Source organism: Hemiscyllium ocellatum, chromosome 22 (assembly GCF_020745735.1).
Source record: "Hemiscyllium ocellatum isolate sHemOce1 chromosome 22, sHemOce1.pat.X.cur, whole genome shotgun sequence".
Lineage (NCBI taxonomy): Eukaryota > Metazoa > Chordata > Chondrichthyes > Orectolobiformes > Hemiscylliidae > Hemiscyllium > Hemiscyllium ocellatum.
Window position 1 is genome coordinate 53,611,979 of NC_083422.1, and position 22,524 is coordinate 53,634,502.

General features: G+C 45.8%; 1 protein-coding gene across 6 annotated transcripts in view; it reads right to left on the reverse strand.

Annotated features, from left to right (window-relative positions):
* zgc:123010 (uncharacterized protein LOC641500 homolog) overlaps positions 1 to 22,524 on the reverse strand; it is a 150,319-nt gene that overhangs the window by 50,873 nt on the left and 76,922 nt on the right. For all 6 annotated transcript variants that reach the window (XM_060842227.1, XM_060842226.1, XM_060842229.1 and 3 more), the window contains 2 exons: positions 18,394 to 18,439; positions 15,325 to 15,415 (listed from right to left, as the gene is read on the reverse strand). In XM_060842227.1, the coding sequence (XP_060698210.1) occupies positions 15,325 to 15,415; positions 18,394 to 18,439 (137 nt within the window). The remainder of the gene's footprint in view (positions 1 to 15,324; positions 15,416 to 18,393; positions 18,440 to 22,524) is intronic.

Consider the following 22,524-nt stretch of genomic DNA (forward strand, 5'->3'; position numbering starts at 1 on the left):
ATTGAGTATAGCAATTGGGAGGTCATGTTGTGTCTATACAGGACATCGGTTAGACTACTTTTGGAATATTGCATGCAATTCTGGTCTCCCTCCTACCGGAAGGATGTTGTGAAACTTGAGAGGGTTCAGAAAAGATTTACAAGGATGCTGCCAGGGTTGGAGGATTTGAACTATAGGGAGAGGCTGAATAGGCTGGGGCTGTTTTCCTTGGAGCATTGGAGGCTGAGGGGTGACTTTATAAGGGTTTATAAAATCATGAGGGGGCATGGACAGGGTAACTAGACAATATCGTTTCCTTGGGTTGGGGGAGTCCAGAACTAGAGAGCATAGGTTAAAGGGGAGGGGTAAGATCTATTAGGGACCCAAGGGATTCACACAGAGGGTGGTGTGTGTATGGAATGAGCTGCCAGAGGAAGTGATGGAGGCTGGTACGATTACAACATTTAAAAGGCATCTGGATGGGTATATGAAGAGGAGGGGTTTAGAGGGATACGGGTCAAGTGCTGGCGAATGGGACTAGATTAGTTTAGGATATCTGGTCGGCATGGATGAGTTGGACCAAAGGGTGTGTTTCCATGCTAAGCATCTCCATGACTCCAGTAATACTGGATTTAGGGAAAGGAATTATAATACTCCACTCCTGAGTGGTGTCATGGATCAGGCCAGACCCCCTCAAAACATTTCAAGAAGGTGGGCCAGACCCTAACATTGCGAGTTGTTTTAAGCGGGTGTAGAGTGGATAGTCCAGGAGTGATGCAGCTGGCCCAACCACTTCGTTTTAAACAAAACAGAATTTATTTACAAGAATACCAAATGAAACACAAAAAGAGCACAGAATACAGAATAATTTAACTTATCTGAAAACCCAACAGATTATCCCAACTTAATGATGCTGTTCCAAATTCCTGCAATAATCCCCATAAACATCCCTTGGCAAAAACAGGTAAAATCAAACACAGGGTCTTACAGGACAGAGAGAGAGAGCTGTCAGAGTGATTCAGCATGGAACACCTTCTTCCATAGAGCTGTTTCTTTGACCAGCAGCCTCATAAACTGACCAGCAGCTCTGAACAGCCAGAATACTAAAACCAAACTAAACCAGAGAAAAACTGAGTTGGGAGAACTGGCCACTCTCCTTCCATTGTACAAGGGTTTATTTAAAAACTTAAAAGCTTATTCAAGTAAATAAACCCAGACATTTCGGAATCTATCTATTTACGACCCCACTGAAGACAAAACCAAGGACAACCTAACCTTGTTAAAGGAGCAGCATTGTCATAGTGATCAATGGGGAGTGTGAAAGGAGTGAGAGGCTGTTTGGTGTTGCTAACACGGATCAGATTCGGGAAGATCCCTGACCGAGTTACCTTGCAGCTTGGGTCAATATAGAGCCCCCAAACGCTGCCCACAAATGCGGGCAGTGCAGCAAAACAAGAAGCCATCGCTTAGTAGAGGCCACTTCTCCTCTTCAATCGTCACCTCACCTCACTTCGAACCAAAGTTGCTGTTTAGAGCAAAGAGTGGATTCCCCAGGACCCTCTGGCTCACTTTGGAGCCGTATTGGTTCTCATCTCGGACAAGCTCATCCGCACACCACAACCCAAACGGAAATCTCTGAAACTAAAGCCGGAGTCTGGGTGCTGCTCAACTGAGCTCTCCTCATTCCAGTTTGTGGCATTTCTCCAAGCATTCTCACCTGTCGAGAGAAATCACAGAAGCACGCACACGCGTTTGACCATGTCTGGGGCAGGAGAGACGTGAACCTGACCTTCTGAGTCAGAGGAGGGGGACGGTACCACTGCACTATAATGAGTGATAAGCGAGCTAAGTGGAGGAGATTGAAGCCCCAGCAAGCACTCATCAAAGGATGTTGAACTTTTAACATTACTCCTTCATTTTTCCAGTTTATATTAAGGAGTTCAATGTAAACTATTACCTTATTTCTTTATTTTTCTATTTATTCCATAAAGGTAATACTTAACATAGAACTAGGACATAGAACATAGAACAGGCCCTTCAGCCCACGATGTTGTGCCGACCACTGATCTTTATGTATGCACCCTCAAATTTCTGTGACCATATGCATGTCCAGGAGTCTCTTAAATGTCTTCAATGACCTCGCTTCCACAACTGCTGCTTGCAACGCATTCCATGCTCTCACAACTCTCTGTGTAAAGAACCCGCCTCTGACATCCCCTCTATACTTCCCTCCAACCAGCTTAAAACATAACCTTTTAAAGGAATTGAGTTTAAAAGCAGGGAGGTTATGTTGCAGCTGTACAAGGATGCTGGTGAGGCCACACCTGAAGTACTGTGGGCAGATTTGGTCTCCTTACTTGAGAAAGGATGTACTGGCACTGGAGGGGGTGCACAGGAGGTTCACTAGGTTGGTTCCGGAGTTGAGGTGGCTGGCTTATGAGGAGAGGCTGAGTAGACTGGGATTATATTCATCGGAATTCAGAAGAATGAGGGGGATCTTGCAGATACATATAAAATTATGAAGGGAATCAATAAAATAGAAATAGAGAGTTTCCACTGGTGGGTGAGACTAGGACAAGAGGGTATGGCCTCAAGATTAGAGGGAACTGAACGGAGAAGGAACTTCTTCACCCAGAGGGTTGTTCATCTATGGAATTCCTTGCCGAGAGAAGTAGTTGACGCTACTTCAGTAATCACTTTTAAAGCTAAGGTTTATTTTTGAAAAATAAAGGAAGTAAGGGATACGGTGAGAGGGCAGGTAAGTGGAGCTGAGCCCACGAAAAGATCAGCCATGATCTTATTGAGTGGCTGGGCAGGCTCGAAGGGCCTACTCCTGCTCCTCGTTCTTATATGTTCTTTGTACCTAAAATGGGTGTGTGTGAGACGGCATTTGACAGTTTTTACTGTAATCCTGTACTCGAGTACACGTGACAATTACATCGAAATCTTGAATATCTAACAACCCTAAGAACCCGGCACTTTTCATTTTTATATAACCCATCACCAGATGACCCATCTGACTACTTAAGCAAATAAATTATGAGCATTGCCCATTAGGGCTGTATAACATAGCAGAAATGTTTGAGGACTCTGGGTCTATATTCAATAGAGTTTAGAAGCATGAGGGGGGAATCTAATTGAAACTTATGGAATACCAAATGGCCTGGACAAAGTGGACATTGGGAAGATGTTTCCATTGGCAGGAGAGACAAGGACCCAAGGGCACAGCCTTAGAGTAAAGGGAAGACCCTTAGAATAGAGATAAGGGAAAACCTCTTCAGCCAGAGAATGGTGACTGTGTAGCATTCATTGCCACGGAAGGCTGTGGGGGCTAGGTAATGGAGTATATTTCAAAGGGAGATGGATAGACTCTTGATTGTCAAGGGGATCAAAGGTTATGGGGAGAAAGTGGGAGAATGGGGTTGAAAAACCTATTAGCCATGATTGAATGGTGGAGCAGACTCAATGGGCTGAATGGCTTAATTTCTGCTCCGATGATCTTATAATGTGGATAAACGTGAGGATATCCATTTGAGTAGCAAAAAGAGAGAGACAGCTTACTATCTGAAAGATGTAAGCCGAGAGAGGGGCATGCACAATGTGACCGGAGTGTTCTTGTACACCAGTCACTGCAAGTCAGCAATGCACATGCAGCAGGTGGTGAAGGCAGCAAGTGGCACCTTGGTATTCACAGCGAGAGGATTCCGAGACAGGAACAAGGATAACTTGCTGCAATTGTCCAGGACCTTGTTAAGACCACATCCGGAATGTTGTGTCCAGTTGTAGAGTCCTTGCTATAGAGGGGTGCAATAGAGGTTTACCAGACCAATGGGATGGCAGGACTGGTGTATGGGGAGAGGTTGAATTGGTTAGGATAATATTCACTTGAATTCAAAAGAATGAAGGAGGAATCTCATAGAAACATATAATATTCTAACAGGACTAGACAGGGGAAAGACATTCCCGATAACCAAAGAGTCCAGAACCAAGGGTCATCGTCAAAGGAGATGGGGTGGGCCTTTTAGGATTGAGAGGAGGAGACATTTCTTCGTCCAGGGAGTGGGGAGCCTGTGGAATTCTCTGTCACAGAAAGCAGTCCAGGCCAAAACTTTGAAAGCTATCAAGAAGGAGTTAGATATAGGCTAAAGGGATCAAAAGGGCATGAGGAGAAATTGGAAACAGGTTGTTAAGTTGGACAATTAGCCATGATCACCCCTTTAACATTTTGGTGAAGATTTGTTGCTCACGTTGTAGGTGAGGTAGTTGGTTAGCTCACTGAGCTGCTGGGTTATCGTGCAGAGGTCTCATGTTACCCAGCAACTCGGCAAAGCGAACTACCTCATCATCACCTCTTCTGTCAGGCAGAAAGTACAGAAGCTTGAACACACGCACCGACAGGTTCAAGTACAGCTTCTTCCCCGCTGTTATTAGACTACAGGGAAAACAGCCCTAGCCTATTCAGCCTCTCCCTATAGCTCAAATCCTCCAACCCTAGCAACATCCTTGTAAATCTTTGCTGAACCCTTTCAAGTTTCGCAACATCTTTCCGATAGGAAGGAGACCAGAATTGCACGCAATGTTCCAACAGTGGCCTAACCAATGTCCTGTACAGACACAACATGACCTCCCAACTCCTGTACTCAACACTCTGACCAACAAACGACAGCATACCAAACGCCTTCTTCACTATCCTATCTACCTGCGACTCCACTTTCAAGGAGCTATGAACCTGCACTCCAAAGTCTCCTTGTTCAGCAACACTCCCTAGGACCTTACCATTAAGTGTATAAGTCCTGCTAAGGTTTGATTTCCCAAAATGCAGCACCTCTCATTTATCTGAATTAAACTCCATCAGCCACCTCTCAGCCCATTGGCCCATCTGGTCCAGATCCTGTTGTAATCTGAGGTAACCCTCTTCGCTGTCCACTACACCTCTAATTTTGGTGTCATCTGCAAACTTTCTAACTGTACCTCTTACGCTCGCATCCAAATCATGGATATATGAATAGGAAGGGTTTGGAGGGATATGGGCTGGGTGCTGGCAGGTGGGACTAGATTGGGCTGGGATATCTGGTCGGCATGGACGGGTTGGACCGAAGGGTTTGTTTCCATGCTGTACGCCTCTATGCTGGATGGGTTCTTGAACTTCATATAATGTTAATTTTGCTTTGTGCATCTTCTGTGCAGTTGTAACCCGTACGCCTCACTCTAAGCTCCCTATGATTTGTATTTCCTACGATCTGCCTGTATGCTCACAAAACAAATCTTTTCACTGTACTTAGGTACATGTGACTACAATCAATCAAATCAAATGATCATAATGAAAGGGGTTGCAGGCTCAAGAGGATGAATGGCCTACCCTACTCCTGCTTTCTAAGTTTCACCCGACAGTCAGTTTGAAGCTGTGCATACAGTCCCCGTACACCAAACGGTCAGACACTGGGTCTCAGCCAATTCAGGTGGAGGTTCTGTTCGCCGAGCTGGAAGTTTTTGCTGCAAACGTTTCGTTCCCTGGCTAGGGAACATCATCAGTGCTACTGGAGCCTCCTGTGAAGCGCTGCTTTGATGTTTCTTCCGGTATTTATAGTGGTTATTTATAGTGGTTATACGAAACGTTTGCAGCAAAAACTTCCAGCTCGGCGAACAGAACCACAACGGACACCCGAGCTACAAATCTTCAACCAGACTTTAAATTCAGGTGGAACATATGCAAATAGAGCAGCTCACTATTCCCTCTGTACTAACGCGTGTGCCCTCTGAGTCAAGTCCCCTTCTTCCTATCGCAAGCCTGAAAGAGCCTGCTCCTGAGCTGTAAGATTCTAATTTCAGAGACTGCTCGATTATCTGCAGGTAATTACTCCTGAAAAAATACACACACTTCTGCTGCATAGACAAAGCGAAAATTAATCACATTTATCCTGGAAATTAGTTATTGAAAGAGTATTAAGAACACGTCAATCTTCCTTTCAGGTGAGACTGACTTGGATTTTGGTCTCAGTTGATAAATGCCAATGTTATGGTAAAGGAAATCAGACACAACCAAACAGAGTTCCATCAGTCTGACGGCGCGAATAAAATGTTTTTGCTTTGTGATTCATGATTAAAATTTTACTTTGCCACAATGCATTAACTTAATGGTTTCTCGGCTCATGCCCAGCACTATAAACAATTCCGAGCACGTTAGTGAGGGAGCTACAGCTTGTCCCTGGCATTGCCAACTCTCAGTTATCTGATGGACCAGCCAGTGGACCCAAGTCCTTCACTCACTGGAACCAGGATGGCAGGTGTTTGGGGGAAAGTGGGATCCGCCTCTAAAGGAGTGCTTCGGGCTGCCGATAGTGGGGAAGAGACAAAAAAAAAACTGCAGATGCTGGAATCCAAAGGAGACAAGCAGGAGGCTGGAGAAACACAGCAAGCCAGGCAGCATCAGGACGTGCAGATGTGAGGAAGGGACAGTCACCACATCCCACACCACTGTTTGCCAAGACGTCAGGAAAAGGAAAGCAGATTCCAAGATGGTGGTTGCAGAGTAGGCAGCGTCCAGGCTCCTCAGCCCAGAACTCATCCGTCTGTCCACTTTTTCTTTCTTCAGTTTCTTCCCTTTTTTTCCAAAGATGTTAAAATGTTTTTTTTAAATAAAATTTATCTTCGAATGGCTAATGCCCAGAATGGGCCGGAGGCCCAGAGCAGAGCAGGTTGGAGGCCCAGAGTGGACCAGAGTGGGCTGGAGGCCCAGAGCAGAGCAGGTTGGAGGCCTAGAGTGGACCAGAGTGGGCTGGAGGCCCAGAGCAGAGCAGACTGGAGGCCCAGAGTGGGTTAGAATGGGCTGGAGATCCTGAGTGGAGAGGGCTGGAGGCCTGGAGTGGAGTAGTTAAGGCCTGGAATGGGTTGGAGTCCTGTGGTGGAGCAGGATGAGAACCGGAGAGGAGTAGGCTGGAGGTCTGGAGCGGAGCTAGGACGGTTGGTGGATTGGGTTCTGGCGCAGGTGATCAGTGGTTTGCGGACTGAGTCGGACTGTGTGTGGAAGGCTCCCACGGTGATCTACTGCAATGTATTGTTTATCTGCAATCTGTTTATCTGACTGTAATATTTATCCTTTTTAACTTTGTCTTACTTTCTAACGTATACCATGAATCACTGTAATGTCATTTGTTTCATCCTTATTTCTCTATTTTGTATGTAAGATTTGTACTTGAGCTGGCACTGTGAGGGTACAAGTGACAATAAACCTAATTCTAATTCAGATAATGGAAGAGTGTTTTTTTTTAATAACAGTAAGAAGGGTGAGGCAGACAGGATTTTTGGTGGCATCCTACAGACTCTGAAAGACTTTAAACCATCAAATCAGCTTGTAACACACAGAAACTCTTTAATCTCAGGGGAGTCAAAACTCTGCACCTTCAGTCCAGGTGAACAATAGGCAGTTGAAGATTTTCATCTCTCACTTGTCAGGACAGATGTCAAGTCTTAAAGGGAACAACAATTTATATTTCATGAGAGAAGACTGGTTGGAAACTCAACACTTTTTTTAAAAAGTGCAGCATAAACGGTTGTTTCCTGAGTGTAGTGATTTGAACAAGAGCCAGGTGGATCTCACTGACTACAACATCTCTGATTGGGATTGTTAACATGGGCCAGTCAGGGAGCCCTGGCTGACTGATGTAAACAGGAGAGGTGCCCTCTGAGAAAGGCACTGCTTGTCACTGGCCACTCGGGTGTTTCCTTTCTTCCTGGTGGTGGAAATTAAATAAAGATTTGTGCACTTTGTGTCTCACACCTGCACACACACACCATGGGTGCTGGGGAATAAAATAAGCACTACCGCAGATAGGTGGTAGTGTGGGGGTTAATTTTTTAAAAAAGAAAAAAAAGAAAAAAGAAAAAAAAACAGTAGAGTCTGTCACTGGACCCCTCAGGTGTTTTCCCCTTACTTGAGTTGGATCAGTGTCAGTGTGTGCACCCGTACAAAAAAAATTAACAGATTAAAAATAAGCACTACCGCAGTTAGGTGGTAGTGCGGGGGTTAATAAAGAAAGTAAACAGGAGATGTGCCCTCTGAGAAAGGCACTGCTTGTCACTGGCCACTCGGGTGTTTCCTTTCTTCCTGGTGGTGGAAAATAAATGAAGATTTACACACACGTTGTTCTTCACTGTCTCAGACACATGCACATCCATGGTATAGGTACTGGGGAAAACTAATCACTACCGCTGAAGATAAAAAGAAAACAAAAGAAAAAGGAACAAAAACAGAAAGGAGCACACAGTGTCAACCAACACCGTCAAGATTTTCAGGGAGAGATTAGATTAGTTACAGTGTGGAAACAGGCCCTTCGGCCCAACAAGTCCACACCAACCCGCCGAAGCGCAACCCACCCATACCCCTTACCTAACACTACGGGCAATTTAGCATGGCCAATTCACCTGACCTGCACATCTTTGGACTGTGGGAGGAAACCCACGCAGACACGGGGAGAACGTGCAAACTCCACACAGTCAGTCGCCTGAGTCGGGAATTGAACCCGGGTCTCAGGCGCTGTGAGGCAGCAGTGCTAACCACTGTGCCACCGTGCCGCCCGCAACAGGATGTGCAGTGTTTCATTTCTCCCTCAGATTCCATTTTGATTTAGTCCCTGCCCTCTCCTTCACCTTTTTGATCACTCAGCATCGCCCTGTGATGAGCAGGGCTTGTCACTGGCCACTCGGGTGTTTTATTTCTTCCTGGTGAATGGAATATGAATAACGTTTTCTGCACTCAAATGTTCTTCTACACCTACACGCACCCGACATGGGTACTGGGGAAAAATAAGCACTGCCGCTGTTGGGCGCTACTGTGGGGGTTTACAAAACATATATGTTAACAGTGAGTCTCCTCAGTCTAGGGGCTGGCTCTGAGCTGGCTGGTCAGAGTCCATCCACTGTAGCCATGTAAGTAAAGGATGACATAGTTAATGGGATACCCGCCTGTGTGCAGTTATTTCACTTTGAAATTTGGTACTCATGCAGCTGTGTTAATCTGTCCTAACTTTGACAATGTGGCAAGTTCTGTACCACCAGGCAATCTTTAAGTTTTCGATTTTAGTCTCTGAAGACCGCTGACGAATAGAGAGGGATCTCGGACTCCATGTAACTGGGACCACTTGAAGCAAGATACTCTGATGGATGTATACGTAACCAAATAGTTTAGTTTAGGCCCAGGCATTACACTGTCTGTCACTGCTGTACATACATGTACCAGGAGCTGGAATAGACCTCTACTGAATCTTTCAGCACTACTTATCCACATCATACAGGAGTTAACATAAGCATTGCCACATCAGGTACAAATATCCTACTGAATGTATAAACCCACAGATCACAATGAACAATTACATGCACTGAGTCGTTGTAACCTCTGGCCAAGCAATGAGGCACAGACCAACATAACAACAATAGGGAAGTCCTGATAGAGGTTTTCAAAATCATGAGTGGGGCTGGACTGAGTGGATGGGGGGGCAGATTGTTCCTGAGAAAAGAACAAGACGACATCAATGTGAAGTGATGCGCCAATGAAGCAAGGGTTGTGGGAGATAACATTTCTTCACGCAGCAAGTGGTTAGGGAATGGGCTGGAAATGTGGTGGAGGCAGGTTTGGTTGAGGCACTGGAGAGGGACATTGGATGATCATTTAGATGGAAAGGGTATGGGGAAAAGGCTGGAGATTAGCATTAGAGGATAGAATTGTTATAGACACAATGGGCCGAATGTCCTCCTTCTGAACAGCTATAATTCTGTGATCAGTTTGAAGATCATTGCTCGGGCCCAATAATTTTCCTTCCATCACCATCATTAAGATGCTCGTTAGTCACATATACTTTTGGTGGACCCTGTCATGTGAAAATCTGATGCTGAATTTGCCAGCAAACGCAGGTCAAAAATAACCCACTGAAATTTGGACAATTCTGAAAGGGATTAGGCGGTAGGAAATGTTTATGGCACATCCATCTAAATTACACAGAGCAACAATGATTTAATAACAAGAGGTAACTAGTTTGACATAAAATGTACCCATGGTTAATGAAATGTTTCTGGTGACAAGTCCTAAGAATTAAGCACCAGCTACAAACAGACCATCTCAGGATCAGCAAACTCTTTCGGGAGTCACCATTCCCCCGGTTTTCATGGTTTTGAAAAGCCAGCTGAGCAATTTCAGCTCTGATCTCCAGCATCTGCAGACTTCACTTTCTCCTCGAAAATTTTAACCTACTGCAAATCCTCTTCCTTGAAGAAGCTCTCTTCCTCCCTCTACAAGGCCTCATTCCTGAAGAAGGGCCTATGCCTGAAACGTCGATTCTCCTGCTCCTTGGATTCTGCCTGACCTGCTGTGCTTTTCCAGCAACACATTTTCAGCTCTGATACTCCAGCATCTGCAGACCTCACTTTCTCCTCGAATCATTTCGATAGCCTCAGTGAGTCGATCATTTCAGGAACAGGGCTGAGGAATCACAGGATTCTCACACACACAATTAATTTGACCAAAGATACTGAAACAGACACAATTAAATCAAACTGATTTCTGTCACTTGTTCACCCTCTGGACCCCAGATCAAAAACTAAGCCCAACCAGCCCTTATCAATAAGACAAAGATTGATCATCAGGCAGAGTGTGATTGATATTCTCAACAGTGCCTGAACAAAACTCCGTCGCCTGAATTAAATGACCACAGAGCAACAGAGAGCAGCGCTTTGATGAATGCTGCGCTCAAATTTTAATGATATTTTTCATGAAGTAAGCTGGGAGGGACATGGACTGAGCCTATGCTGCTGAGATTTAACAAGTCCCAAGTTGTCAATTAGTTGTGACACCACATTGCAAACCTGCACAGCAGCACGTACAGCACAGAGGCCACCAATTCAGCTCCTGTGCTATTTATAAGCCTGCTCCCAACTGTATTCCACAACTACACCACCATTTGTTCAGTACAGGGAATCAGGGATAGAGAGGAATTGCTACTGATCCTTAGCACACAGCCAGATGCCTATACTGCACATGTGCCTATACTGGCTCTCTGCTGAAGGACTTCAGAACCAATCCCATTGCCCTGCTCTCTCCCTCCATCTCCAAGAGTTTTCTGTCCTTGATTTCAATAACCTCACCCCTGGTTTCCAACCTCTCCATGACTTCACCCCTCCCCACCTCTCTAACGTCCTCAGACCCCACAACTCTCCGAGTTCTCTGGTCTCCTCTTGTGCATCTTCAATTGCTTTCGCCCCACCACTGGTGGCTGTTCCTTCAGCTGCCTGGTCCCCAAGCTTTGGAATTCCCTCCCTAAATCTCTCCACCTTCTCACGTACCTCTCCCCTCACTTGAGAACTTCTTAAAATCCACTTTGTCAACCCCAAGCTTTTGGACAGGTGAACAAATATCACTGTACGTGACTTAGTGTCAGACCTTGTTGTAAAAAGTATTGAGACATTTATTAAATTTTTTAAACATTTACTTATGGAATGTGGGCATTACTGGCTAGTCCAGCATTTATTGCTTGTCCCCAATTGCCCAGAGGCTAGTTAGGAGTCAACCACATTGCTGTGGGCCTGGAGTCACATGTAGGCCAGACCAGATAAGGATGGCAGATTTCCTTCCCTAAAGGATATTTGTGAACCAGATGGGATTTTCTGACAATCAACAATGAATTTATGGACATCATTTGACTCTTAATTCCAACTTTTTTTTAACTGAATTCAAATTCCACTATCTGCCATAGTAGTGTTTGAACCCAGTTCTCCAAAACGTTAGCTAACCTTCTGGATTAATATCCTAGCAATTATATCACGAGACCACTGCCTCCCCGAAAGTTGTCAGCCCATCTCTGAGATTGAACAGTCCTTTTAAAGCCCATCTCGTCAACTGAACCTTTCTCAACTCTGCTACAAATGGCAGGCAGCAGTGAACACTGAAGGCTTGTCACGGACTGACATGGGGACAGTCCAAGACATGGCTGAGGGTTGTACCAACTACTTTCAAACAGTCTTTACAACTGAGGATGTTACTCATCCTCTCACACAGAGGGGATGCTGGAAGTGAACCTATGAATATGGAATAGGCCATTCAGCCTCTCCATCCCAGTCTTCCACTCAATAAAACCCTATGGTGACTCAGTGGCTAGCACTGCTGCCTCACAGCACCAGGGACCCTGGTTCGATTCCAGCCTCTGTCTGTGTGGAGTTTGCACGTTCTTCCTGTGTCTGTGTGGGTTACCTTCGGGTGCTCCGGTTTCCTCCCACAGTCCAAAGATGTGCAGGTTAGGTGAATTGGCCATGCTAAATTACCCGGAGTGCTAGGTACATTAGTCAGAGGGAAATGGGTCTGGGTGGGTTACTCTTCGGAGGGTCGGTGTGGACTGTATGGGCCGAAGGGCCTGCTTCCATGCTGTAGGGAATCTAATTACTACAGAGAAAGGGAAGGTGGCAGCAAGACTGGAGAGAGAAAGATGGAGGGATAAAGAAATAGAGAGAAAACAGAGGGAGAGAGATGATATGAGTTCTCATTATTCTTCTCTTTCTCTAAAGAATCACATTCGCCTTAAGATGCAGGTGGAGGCCGTTTGGCCCATCCAGACTACATCAGCCCTTCACACCAGTGTCATTACTCAGTGTGGATCGCCTTCCCTCCTTGTGTGAAGGGTAAAAGAACAACAGAGATAGGATGGAAGGGAGAACAAATAAAAGAGAGAGAGAAAGAAATAAAGAGAGCTGGGCTTGGGCGGGGGGGGGGAGGAAAAGCCTATTGGGGTCTCACAGGTTGGTGAAGTGAGATTAGTCCCTGCAGCCAGTTAGATATTACTGTGGGGAGCAGCGTGAGAGAGTTGTGACGGAGTGAGATTGATCCCTTGAATATTCCTGAGCCCTAACTAAATGTAGCTGATGGTATTTTTAAAATTATTAGTTGAACAACAGTGCCCCCAGGTGTCAGGATCCGCAATATCACTCCAAGGTCCAAACTATTCCAGCCATTCATTGCCAATCTGAGAGCTGGGCTGATCAATGACAAATTAACAAAAGCTGAGTTTATTTGGATTTACGATACTGTTAGCCCACACCACAGCTGACATTCAGGGGCTCGTTCAGGGGCAGTGTGGGAATTTTGATTATGAAGGGGCGGGAGAAGCTCAGAAATCCGGAACTCCCCCACAGGTGTCTTTCCTCATTGTCATGGAAACAGAGAGGAGCAGGAGTAGGCCATTCAACCCTTCAAGCCTAGTCCTCCATTCAGTATGATCATGGCTGATCATCCAACTCAGCCTGCCCGTCCCTGCTTCCTCCCCATCCCATTTGACCCCCTTAGCCACAAGAGCTATGTTTAATTCCTTCTCGATACATTTGCTGTTTTGGCCACAACTGTTTTCTGTGACAGTGAATTCCGCAGGCTCACCCACTCTCTGGGTGAAGACATTTCTCCTCATCTCAGTACTAAGTGGCCCATCCTGCAACTCTCAGACTGTGACTCCTGGTTCCGGACCCCTAGTCATTGGGAACAACTGACCTATGGTTACTCTGTCAAGTCCCCTTATAATTTTATAGGTTTCTATGAGGTCTCACCGAACCCCCGGCCCATTGTTCTTAACTCCAGGGAATATGGTCCTAACCAATCCAGTCTCTCTCCACACGCCAGTCCCACCATCCCAGGAATCAGTCTGGGAAACAGAGAGATTCCCACCTGCAATGGGTTTCCAGTCGGGTGGTTAAACATTGGTTTGAGTCCACAGGAGCTGCCTTGGAGATATCGTGCTGGGAATGCGCAAGTTGGCTTGACATTAGGTACATTCGAGTCTGAGAGAGACAGGCACTTGTTTTAAAATCAGAAATTGAATTGAGGGTTATGGGGAAAAAGCAGGAAAGTGAGGGTTGAAAGTTATCAGATCAGCCATGATCTCATTGAATGGGAAAGCAGATTTCATAGGCTGAATGGCCTACCTCCACTGCTATGTTTTGAGGTAAGACCATCACATAGAATCCCCACAGTGTGGAAACAGGCCATTTGGCCCAACAAGTCTACACCGACCCTCCGCAGAGTAACCCACCCAGATCCATTCCCCTGCTCTATTATTCCACATTTACCCCTGACTAATGCATCTAACCTATACATCCCTGATCGTTATGGACAGGTTAGCATGGCTTATTCACCTAACCTGCACATCTTTGGACTGTGGGAGGAAACCAACCCACACAGACACTGGGGGAATGTGCGAACTCCACACAGACAGTTGCCCGAGGCTGGGATCAAACCCGGGTCCCTAGAGCTGTGAGGCAGCAGTGCTAACCACTGAGCCACTGTGCTATCATCATTTGCTGCCCATCCCTAATTGCCCTTGAAAAAAGTTGTTTCTCATTGCTTTCAGAGGGCAGTTAAGAGGCAACTGCATTGCTATAAGTCTGGAGTCACATGTAGGCCAGACCTAATAAGGACAGCAGATTTCCTTACCTGAAGGACATCAGTGAACCAGGCAGGATTGTTACAACCACAGAGTTTAGTTTCATATCACTGAGATTAGCTTTCGATTCCAGATTTGATTAGTTGAATTTAGACCCCAGTAGCTCCCGTGTTCCCGACTCACCCTAACCCTAATCACTCCCCCACCACTGCCCTCCTACCAACAGCCCTCTGGGTAACTAACCCAGTGACACTACCATGAAGCACCATTTCCTGTGTGACTGGCATTGTCATCTTTCAAAGAAGATTCTAGAGATTGGGGCAGCTGCCAAGGTGGAGGGGGAAAGACCACTCCCTGAGGTCTTCCTGCTGAAGGCAAATGGGGTTCCGTTCAGTTATTGGACACTCCCACTGCCTCGCATATATGTAAATATTGGCAGAGAGAAACCTCGATTATCTGAAGGACACAGGAGGGAACATTTCGTTTGGTTAATTGAATTCTGAATAATTGAATGCTGGATCACATAGTTTAGCTGAGCACTGGGGAAATTGTGATCTTGCCAGATAATCCGACATTTGGATAATTCCTCTGTATTTTATATGTAAAAGATGTCTTTGTTTTTTTTTGGATAGAGTCAAAGTCCAACATTTTGTTTGTTTACTTGGCATGCTACTGTACAGAATCAAACTGCTTTTGTGACTTTTTTTTGTGAATAAAGTATATATTTGAAATAAAGGAAATATTCAAAAGAAGATTCCACCTCCTGGACACTGATTGGGTATTGGTCTCTTACACCGCCTCAGAAAACACAGGGCTTTGACCAATCAGAGCTGGCTATCTTCTTTGCATCCCCACCATACCCCGCCCCCCCCCCCCCCCCCCCCCCCCCCCCCCCCACAAACATTCCAGCTAAACACAGCCTGGGTAGTTTCATTACCTGTGATCCTTGGGATCAAACTGGACAGCCTCTGTAAAGAGTTCCACAGCCTCAGAGTAGTAGCCTTGTTTGACCAGGTCAATCCCTTGCTCTGCAAGGTACAACAGACACTAAGTGAAACTAGGAACACTGACGCTAAGACATGTTTGCTTGCCCTGACTGACAGCATTCCCACTGAACCCCAGCAACTACACTCAGCTGGCTGGACAGCTGGTCTGTGATGCAAAGCATCACCAACAGCATGGGTTCAATTCCCATCATCGGCTGGAGTTCCCATGAAGGACTCTCCTTCCCAACCTCTCCCCTAGCCTGAGGCATGGTGACCCTCAAGTTAAACTCACCCTCAGTCATCTCTGTCCAACGAGTGGGCGAGAGAACAAGGTGGTGAGTGGGTCTGGAGAAGAGGCACCCAGTGAACTGGGCGAAGACGAGACTCAGTACCTCACTCCACCCTGGGACCAGTCCCAGAAGGGACAGCAGGCAAGATGGAGGAGCACGCTTCCTGAGACTGCACAGGGTACGAGGGAGAAAGACAAATGGACGGGTGAGAGGGGAAGAAGGGGTGAGGGAGAGATTGGGGGGAGAGAGAGATGGAGGGAGGGGGGAGAGAGAGAGAGAGAGATAGAGGGGAGGGGGATTATGTGGGAGAGGAGGTGTGTGTGAGGGGAGGGGGAGTGTGTGAGGGGAGAGGGAGTGTGTGAGGGGAGAGGGTAGCATGGGGTGGGGGAGGGGGGAGGTGTGCACAAGGAGAATTCCAATGGCTGATAACATTCACCGACGCAATGTCAATATTCACTCTCTCCCTCACTCCCTCTGCCTCAGTCCCCTCCCCTTCCCTCATAATAGGGTCTCAGGGTCTCGACAGTCTCACTCTGAGCTATTTCTTAACCAAGTTGGTGAATCAAAAATGTTGTAGTAATTTACTGCTTGGCACTTTTGTACTACTCATCTTTATTTCTCACTCACTGATTTAAAACAATCAATTAATCGCTTTGGAATTGTGTGAGTTGTTTTCTTAACTTCATGTTTACTGCTTGTCAAACCTGATCTTCTTGATTAAAAGAGAAAATGCTGGAAAATCTCAGCAGGTCTGGCAGCATCTGTAAGGAGAGAAAAGAGTTGACGTTGCGAGTTTAACTGACCTTTTGTCAAAGCTATAGATGCTGCCAGACCTGCTGAAATTTTCCAGCATTTTCTCTTTTGGTTTCAGATTCCAGCATCCGTAGTAATTTGCTCTTATCCTGATCTTCTTGATGGTTACTCACTGGTGCTGTCATAGAATGACATGCCCCCGCACCTTCCCATTCCCCTATCCCTGGGCTGGAGCAGCCTGGTCTACATCAGTGGGTCCCTCTGTGACCAGGAGCAGACACTGAACAGAGTTCAAACCCATACTGGGAAATAGTCAATGCAATGGCCACCTTCCCTCTCACTCCAATCCACAGGTCACAACCCAAAAATGTTTACAAGTTTGGAAAGAAGATGGAGTGGAGACCTTTCTTTTCCAGGAACACACTGCTGCTAGGTTCTTAACCCTCCACCTTGTTATTTGAGGTTGTGAACAGCAGCTCATGGCTGGCTCTCTCCTCTCTGACGCTGAAGGTTCTGGGTTCAAGCCCATAGTCCACAGAAAACAAGGCCCACACTCCCAGTTCTGCAGGGTCAGAGGTGCTGCCTCCTTCAGGTGAGACCAAAAACTGAGGTCCCATCTGACTGCCCCCCTTCCCCCTCCAGGTGGGCACAGAAAGATCCCATTTTCAAGGTTAGCCATGAAGGTTTCGTCCCCCCGAACTGTCCACGACTCATTGCACAAATAAAACCTCAGATAAAAGCGGTTTAATCTGGCCAGGGGCTGTTTGTGGGATCTCCCTGTGCACAAAAATGGCTGTCATGCTTCCCACATTACAACAAGAACTACATTCTTCAGACAGTACCTCAGTAGTTGAAACACAGGCTGGAACATCCTGAGCTTAAACACTAAGACACGTACAGGAACATTAGGTCAGGTAGGCAAACAGGTCAGAACATCCGAATGGAGAGATAGACGGACAGATTGAGACACTGAGATGGAGAGAGAGAGAGAGAGAGAGGCAAAGGCAGAAACTGAGAGAGATCGAGAGAAACAAACAAAGGAAAGAGTGATAGTGAGGGACAGAAAGAGAAAGATAGAGAAAGATAAGGTGAGACAGAGACAGAGGCAAAGACAGAGTGAGGGAGAAACAGAGCAACAGAGTGAGATACTAAAGGAGAAAGAGAGAGTGAAAGAGGCAGAGAGAGAATGAGACAGAGCAAATAAGAGAGACAGAGACAGAAAGAGAGACAAAGAGAGATACAGAGAGAGAGGGAGAGACAGAATTACAGAGAGAGAGAAAGTGAGCAAGTGGAAACAAGGTAAAAAGATTTCAGGAGGGAATCGCAGAGCTTTCAACCCAGGCAGCTGAAGGCGTAGCCACTAATGCTGGAGCGATGAAGACCAGGATTGCTCAAGAGACCAAACTTGGAAACGTGCACAGGTCTTAGAGTTCCAAGGTTTGGCGAGGAATGAGGCCATGGGGGAAAGGTTTGAACACTGGGAGGAGGGTGTTAAAAGTCAGAATAGGGCTGAACTGGTAGCCTTGCCAGATTAACAAGCACAGGGGCTAATGGGCAATCGAGACTGGGTGAGAGTCAGGGCACAGACTGCTCCGTTTTTGGGGTGGAGGGCAGAGGATGAGAGGGTGCACAGTGGAATAGTCCAGGTCAGAGGGAACAGAGACATGGGAGAGGGCTTCCACAGACAATGAGCTGAGGCAGGTGTTGGAAATGGGTCAATGTTACAGAGACAAAGGTCAGTGAGAGAGGTGATGGGTCAGTTTTGAAGTTAGAAGGTCAACTTGCAAAATGAGTATGTTTCACCATTGGACAGGAGTCAGAGGAAAGAACACGAAAGGCTGAGAGGCAGGAATTATGAACTGCATTTCCTACAATTAATGCTTCCAAAGAGACAAGGATTCACGTTTAATGTGGAGAAAACAAATGATAAACTTAAGATTACAAGAACAGTTTAAATGTCACTGTGAAATGACCTACCAGCCAGTTGCCTGCTTTTCAATATTAATGGATCCAAATCACTGAGCTGAAAAGTCAATTTAAAAGCCATTGATTAAAAATGGGCTGAATAAACACCCTTTATCTAAAGGACACAAAATGTACCATAAAATTAACAGACAGCAAATGATCAGAGAATAGGCAACAGAGGGGCAGGTGAAAGTACACAATTCACACATAAATTCCTCAGCTAAATCCACTAAATTAATTTTTAAAAATTCATTCACAGGATGTGGACAGCATTTATTGGCCAGAAGGCAGATAACAGTCAACCACATTGCTGTGGGTGAGGAGTCACGTGTAGGCCACACCAGATAAAGACAATAGCTTCCTTCCCTAAAGGACGTTAAGTGAACCAGATGAGTTTTTACAACAATTCACAATGGTTTCATGATCATCACTAGACCCTTGAGTCCAGATTTGTTTTTTTTTAAATTACCCTGTCAGGATTCGAAGCCAAGTCTCCAGAACATTTCCTGCTACTCTGGATCAATGTAAAACAAAAAACTGAGGAAATCTTAAACAAAAACAGAAATTACTGGAGAAACTCAGCAGGTCTGGCAGCACCTGGAGAGAGAAACAGAGTTAACATTTCAGGTCCAGTGAACAGTTCTGAAGAAGAGTGACTGGACCCGTATCACTAACACTCTTTGCGCTGCACTGTGCAGGAGAGAATCCTACTTTTTAATCGTCTACCGCACAAAATGAGCTGGCGGCGGTTGAAGAAACCAGCTTCCAAAGAGAGCGAGCGAGCGGGAGAGAGAAAGGAGCAAGAGAAAACATAGTGAGAGTAAAAGAAAAAGAGAGAAAGATCAGTATTCACCCAGGAGGTGGCTATGGAGGTTAGTGAGATTAGAGTGGAGCATGCTAATACGCTCGCATTTTGAGATCAAGAAAGAAGTGGTTTGGTTTCTTGAAGAGCCTTAAGGTGGATAAGTCCCCAGGGCCCAATGGTGTCTATCCAGGTTATTGAGAGAGGCAAGACAGGAGATTGCTGGACTTTCACCAAAATTGGAGGTGTAGAGGACAGCGAAGAAAATTACCTCAGATAACAACAGGATCTTGATCAGATGGGCCAATGGGCTGAGGAGTGGCAGATGGAGTTTAATTTAGATAAATGTGAGGTGCTACATTTTAGGAAAGCAAATCTTAGCAGGACTTATACACTTAATGTCCTAGAGAGTTTTGCTGAACAAAAAGACTTTAGAGTGCAGGTTCATAGCTCCTTGAAAGTAGAGTTACTGTTAGGTAGGATAGTGAAGAAGGCCTTTGGTATGATTTCCTTTATTGGTCAGAGTATTGAGTACAGGAGTTGAGAGGTCATGCTGTGGCTGTACAGGACATTGGTTACGCCACTTTTGGAATACTGTGTGTAATTCTGGTCTCCCTCCTATCAGAAGGATGTTTGAAACTTGAAAGAGTTCAGAAAAGATTTACAAGGATATTGCCAGAGTTGGAGGATTTGAGCTACAGGGAGAGGTTGAATATGCTGGGGCTGTTTTCCCTGGAGCGTCAGAGGCTGAATGACGTGACCTTATAGAGGTTTATAAAATCATGAGGGGCATGGATAGGATAAATAGACAAAGTCTTTTCCCTGGGGTGAGGGAGTCCAGAACTAGAGGGCATAGGTTTAGGGTGAGAGGGGAAAGATATAAAAGGGATTTAAGGGGCAATGTTTTTCAGGGAGAGGGTGGTACATGTATGGAATGAGCTGCCAGAGGAAGTGGTGGAGGCTGGTACAATTGCAACATTTAAAAGACATTTGGATGGGTATATGAATAGGAAGGGTTTGGAGGGACATGGGACTAGATTAGGTTGGGGTATCTGGTCGGTATGGGCAAGTTGGACCGAAGGGTCTGTTTCCGTGCTGTACATCTCTATGGCTCTATCTTTGTATTCTTGCTAGCCACTGGAGAGGTACCAAAGGACAGGTGAGTAGCTAATGGTGTTCCTCTGTTCAAGAAGGGAAATAAGGATATTCCAGGAAACTATGGGCCAGTGAGTCTCACATTGGAAGCTATTGGAGTGAATTCTTAGGGAAAGGATTGACTCACATTTGGAAAAGCATGGACCAGTTAGGGGCAGTCAGCATGGCTTTGTGCAGGGCAGGTCATGTCTTCCTGACTTGATTGAATATTTCAAGGAGGTGACAAAGCTGATTGATGAGGGTAGAGCAGTAGATGTTGTCTACATGGATTTTAGTAAGGCTTTAAAAGAGGTCCCTCATAGCAGGCTCATCCAGAATATTAAGATGCATGGGATCCACAGTGACTTGGCCACTTGGATTTAGAATTGGCTTACCCATGGAAGGCAGAGGGTAGTGGTGGAAAGCTGGAGGTCAGTATCTAGTGGTGTCCTGCTGGGATCTGTACTGGGACCCCTGCTGTTTGTGATGTAGATAACTGACTTCATTAAAAATGTAGAAGGGTGGACTAGTAAGTTTGCAGATGATACAAAGATCAGTGGAGTAAGAGTCATAGAGAGTCATAGAGATGTACAGCATGGAAACAGACCCTTTGGTCCAACCCATCCATACTGACCAGATATCCCAAGCCAATCTAGTCCCACCTGCCAGCACCCGGCCCATATCCCTCCAAACCCTTCCTATTCATATACCCATCCAAATGCCTCTTAAATGTTGCAATTGTACCAGCCTCCACCACTCCTCTGACAGCTCATTCCATACCCATACCACCTTCTGAGTGAAGAAGTTGCCCCTTAGGTCTCTTTTATATCTTTCCCCTCTCACCCTAAACCTATGCCCTCTAGTTCTGGACTCCCCGACCCCAGGGAAAAGACTTTGCCTATTTATCCTATCCATGCCCCTCATAATTTTGTAAACCTCTACAAGGTCACCCCTCAGCCTCCGACGCACCAGGGAAAACACCCCCAGCCTGTTCAGCCTCTCCCTATAACTCAAATCCTCCAACCCTGGCAACATCCTTGTAAATCTTTTCTGCACCTTTTCAAGTTTAACAACATCCTTCCTATAGAAGGAGACCAGAATTGCTCGCAATATTCCAAAGTGGCCTAACCAACATCCTGTACAGCCATAACATGACCTCCCAACTCCTGTACTCAATACACTGACCAATAAAGGAAAGCATACCAAATGCCTTCTTCACTATCCTATCTACCTGCAATTCCACTTTCAAGGAGCTATGAACCTGCACTCCAAGGCCTCTTTGTGCAGCAACACTCCCTAGGACCTTACCATTAAGTGTATAAGTCTTCCTGAGATGAGCTGTGGATAGCATAGAAGGTTGTCAAAGCATACAGCAGGATATAGATCAGTTGCAGACATGAGTGGAGAAATGGCAGATGGAGTTTAACCCAGGTAAGTGTGAGGTGCTGCACCTTGGGAGACCAAATGTTAAGGAAAAGTATACAGTCAGTGGCAGGACCCCGAACACCATTGATGTCCAGAGGGATCTTGGGGTTCAAGTCCACAGCTCTCTGAAAGTGGCCACCCAAGTAGATGGTAACGAAGGCCAATGGTATTTGTGTTGTTACTGTTTGGGGAATTGAGTACAAGAGTCATGCTGCAGCTTTATGAGATTTTGGTTCGGCCACACAGATTATTCTGTTCATATCTGGTCGTCACAATACAGGGAGGATGTGCAGGCTTTGGAGAGGGTGCAGAAGAGGTTTACCAGGATGCTGCCTGGATTAGGGCTATGATCTATAAGGAGAGGCTGGGCAAACTTGGATAATTTTTGTCTGGAGTGGCAAAGGCTTGTGGGAGACTTGATAGAAGTCTATTAAATTATGAGATGTATAGATGGGCTTGACGGTCAGAATCTTTCTCCCCAGAGTTGAAATGCCTAATACTAGGGGGGCATGCATTTAAGGTGAGTGGGGGCAAATTCAAAGGAGATGTGAGAGGCAAGTTTTTTTTACACAGAAGGTGGTAAGTGTCTGGAACGCACTGCCGGGGGTGTTGATCAAGGCAAATATCACAGGAGCATTTCAGGGACTTTTAGATAAACACATGAATACGCAAGGAATGGAGGGATATGGAGCAAGGGCAGGCAGAAGGGATTTGTTTAATTTTGCATCGTGTTTAGCACAACATTGTACATCAAAGGGCCGGTTCCTGTGCTGCTCAGTCCG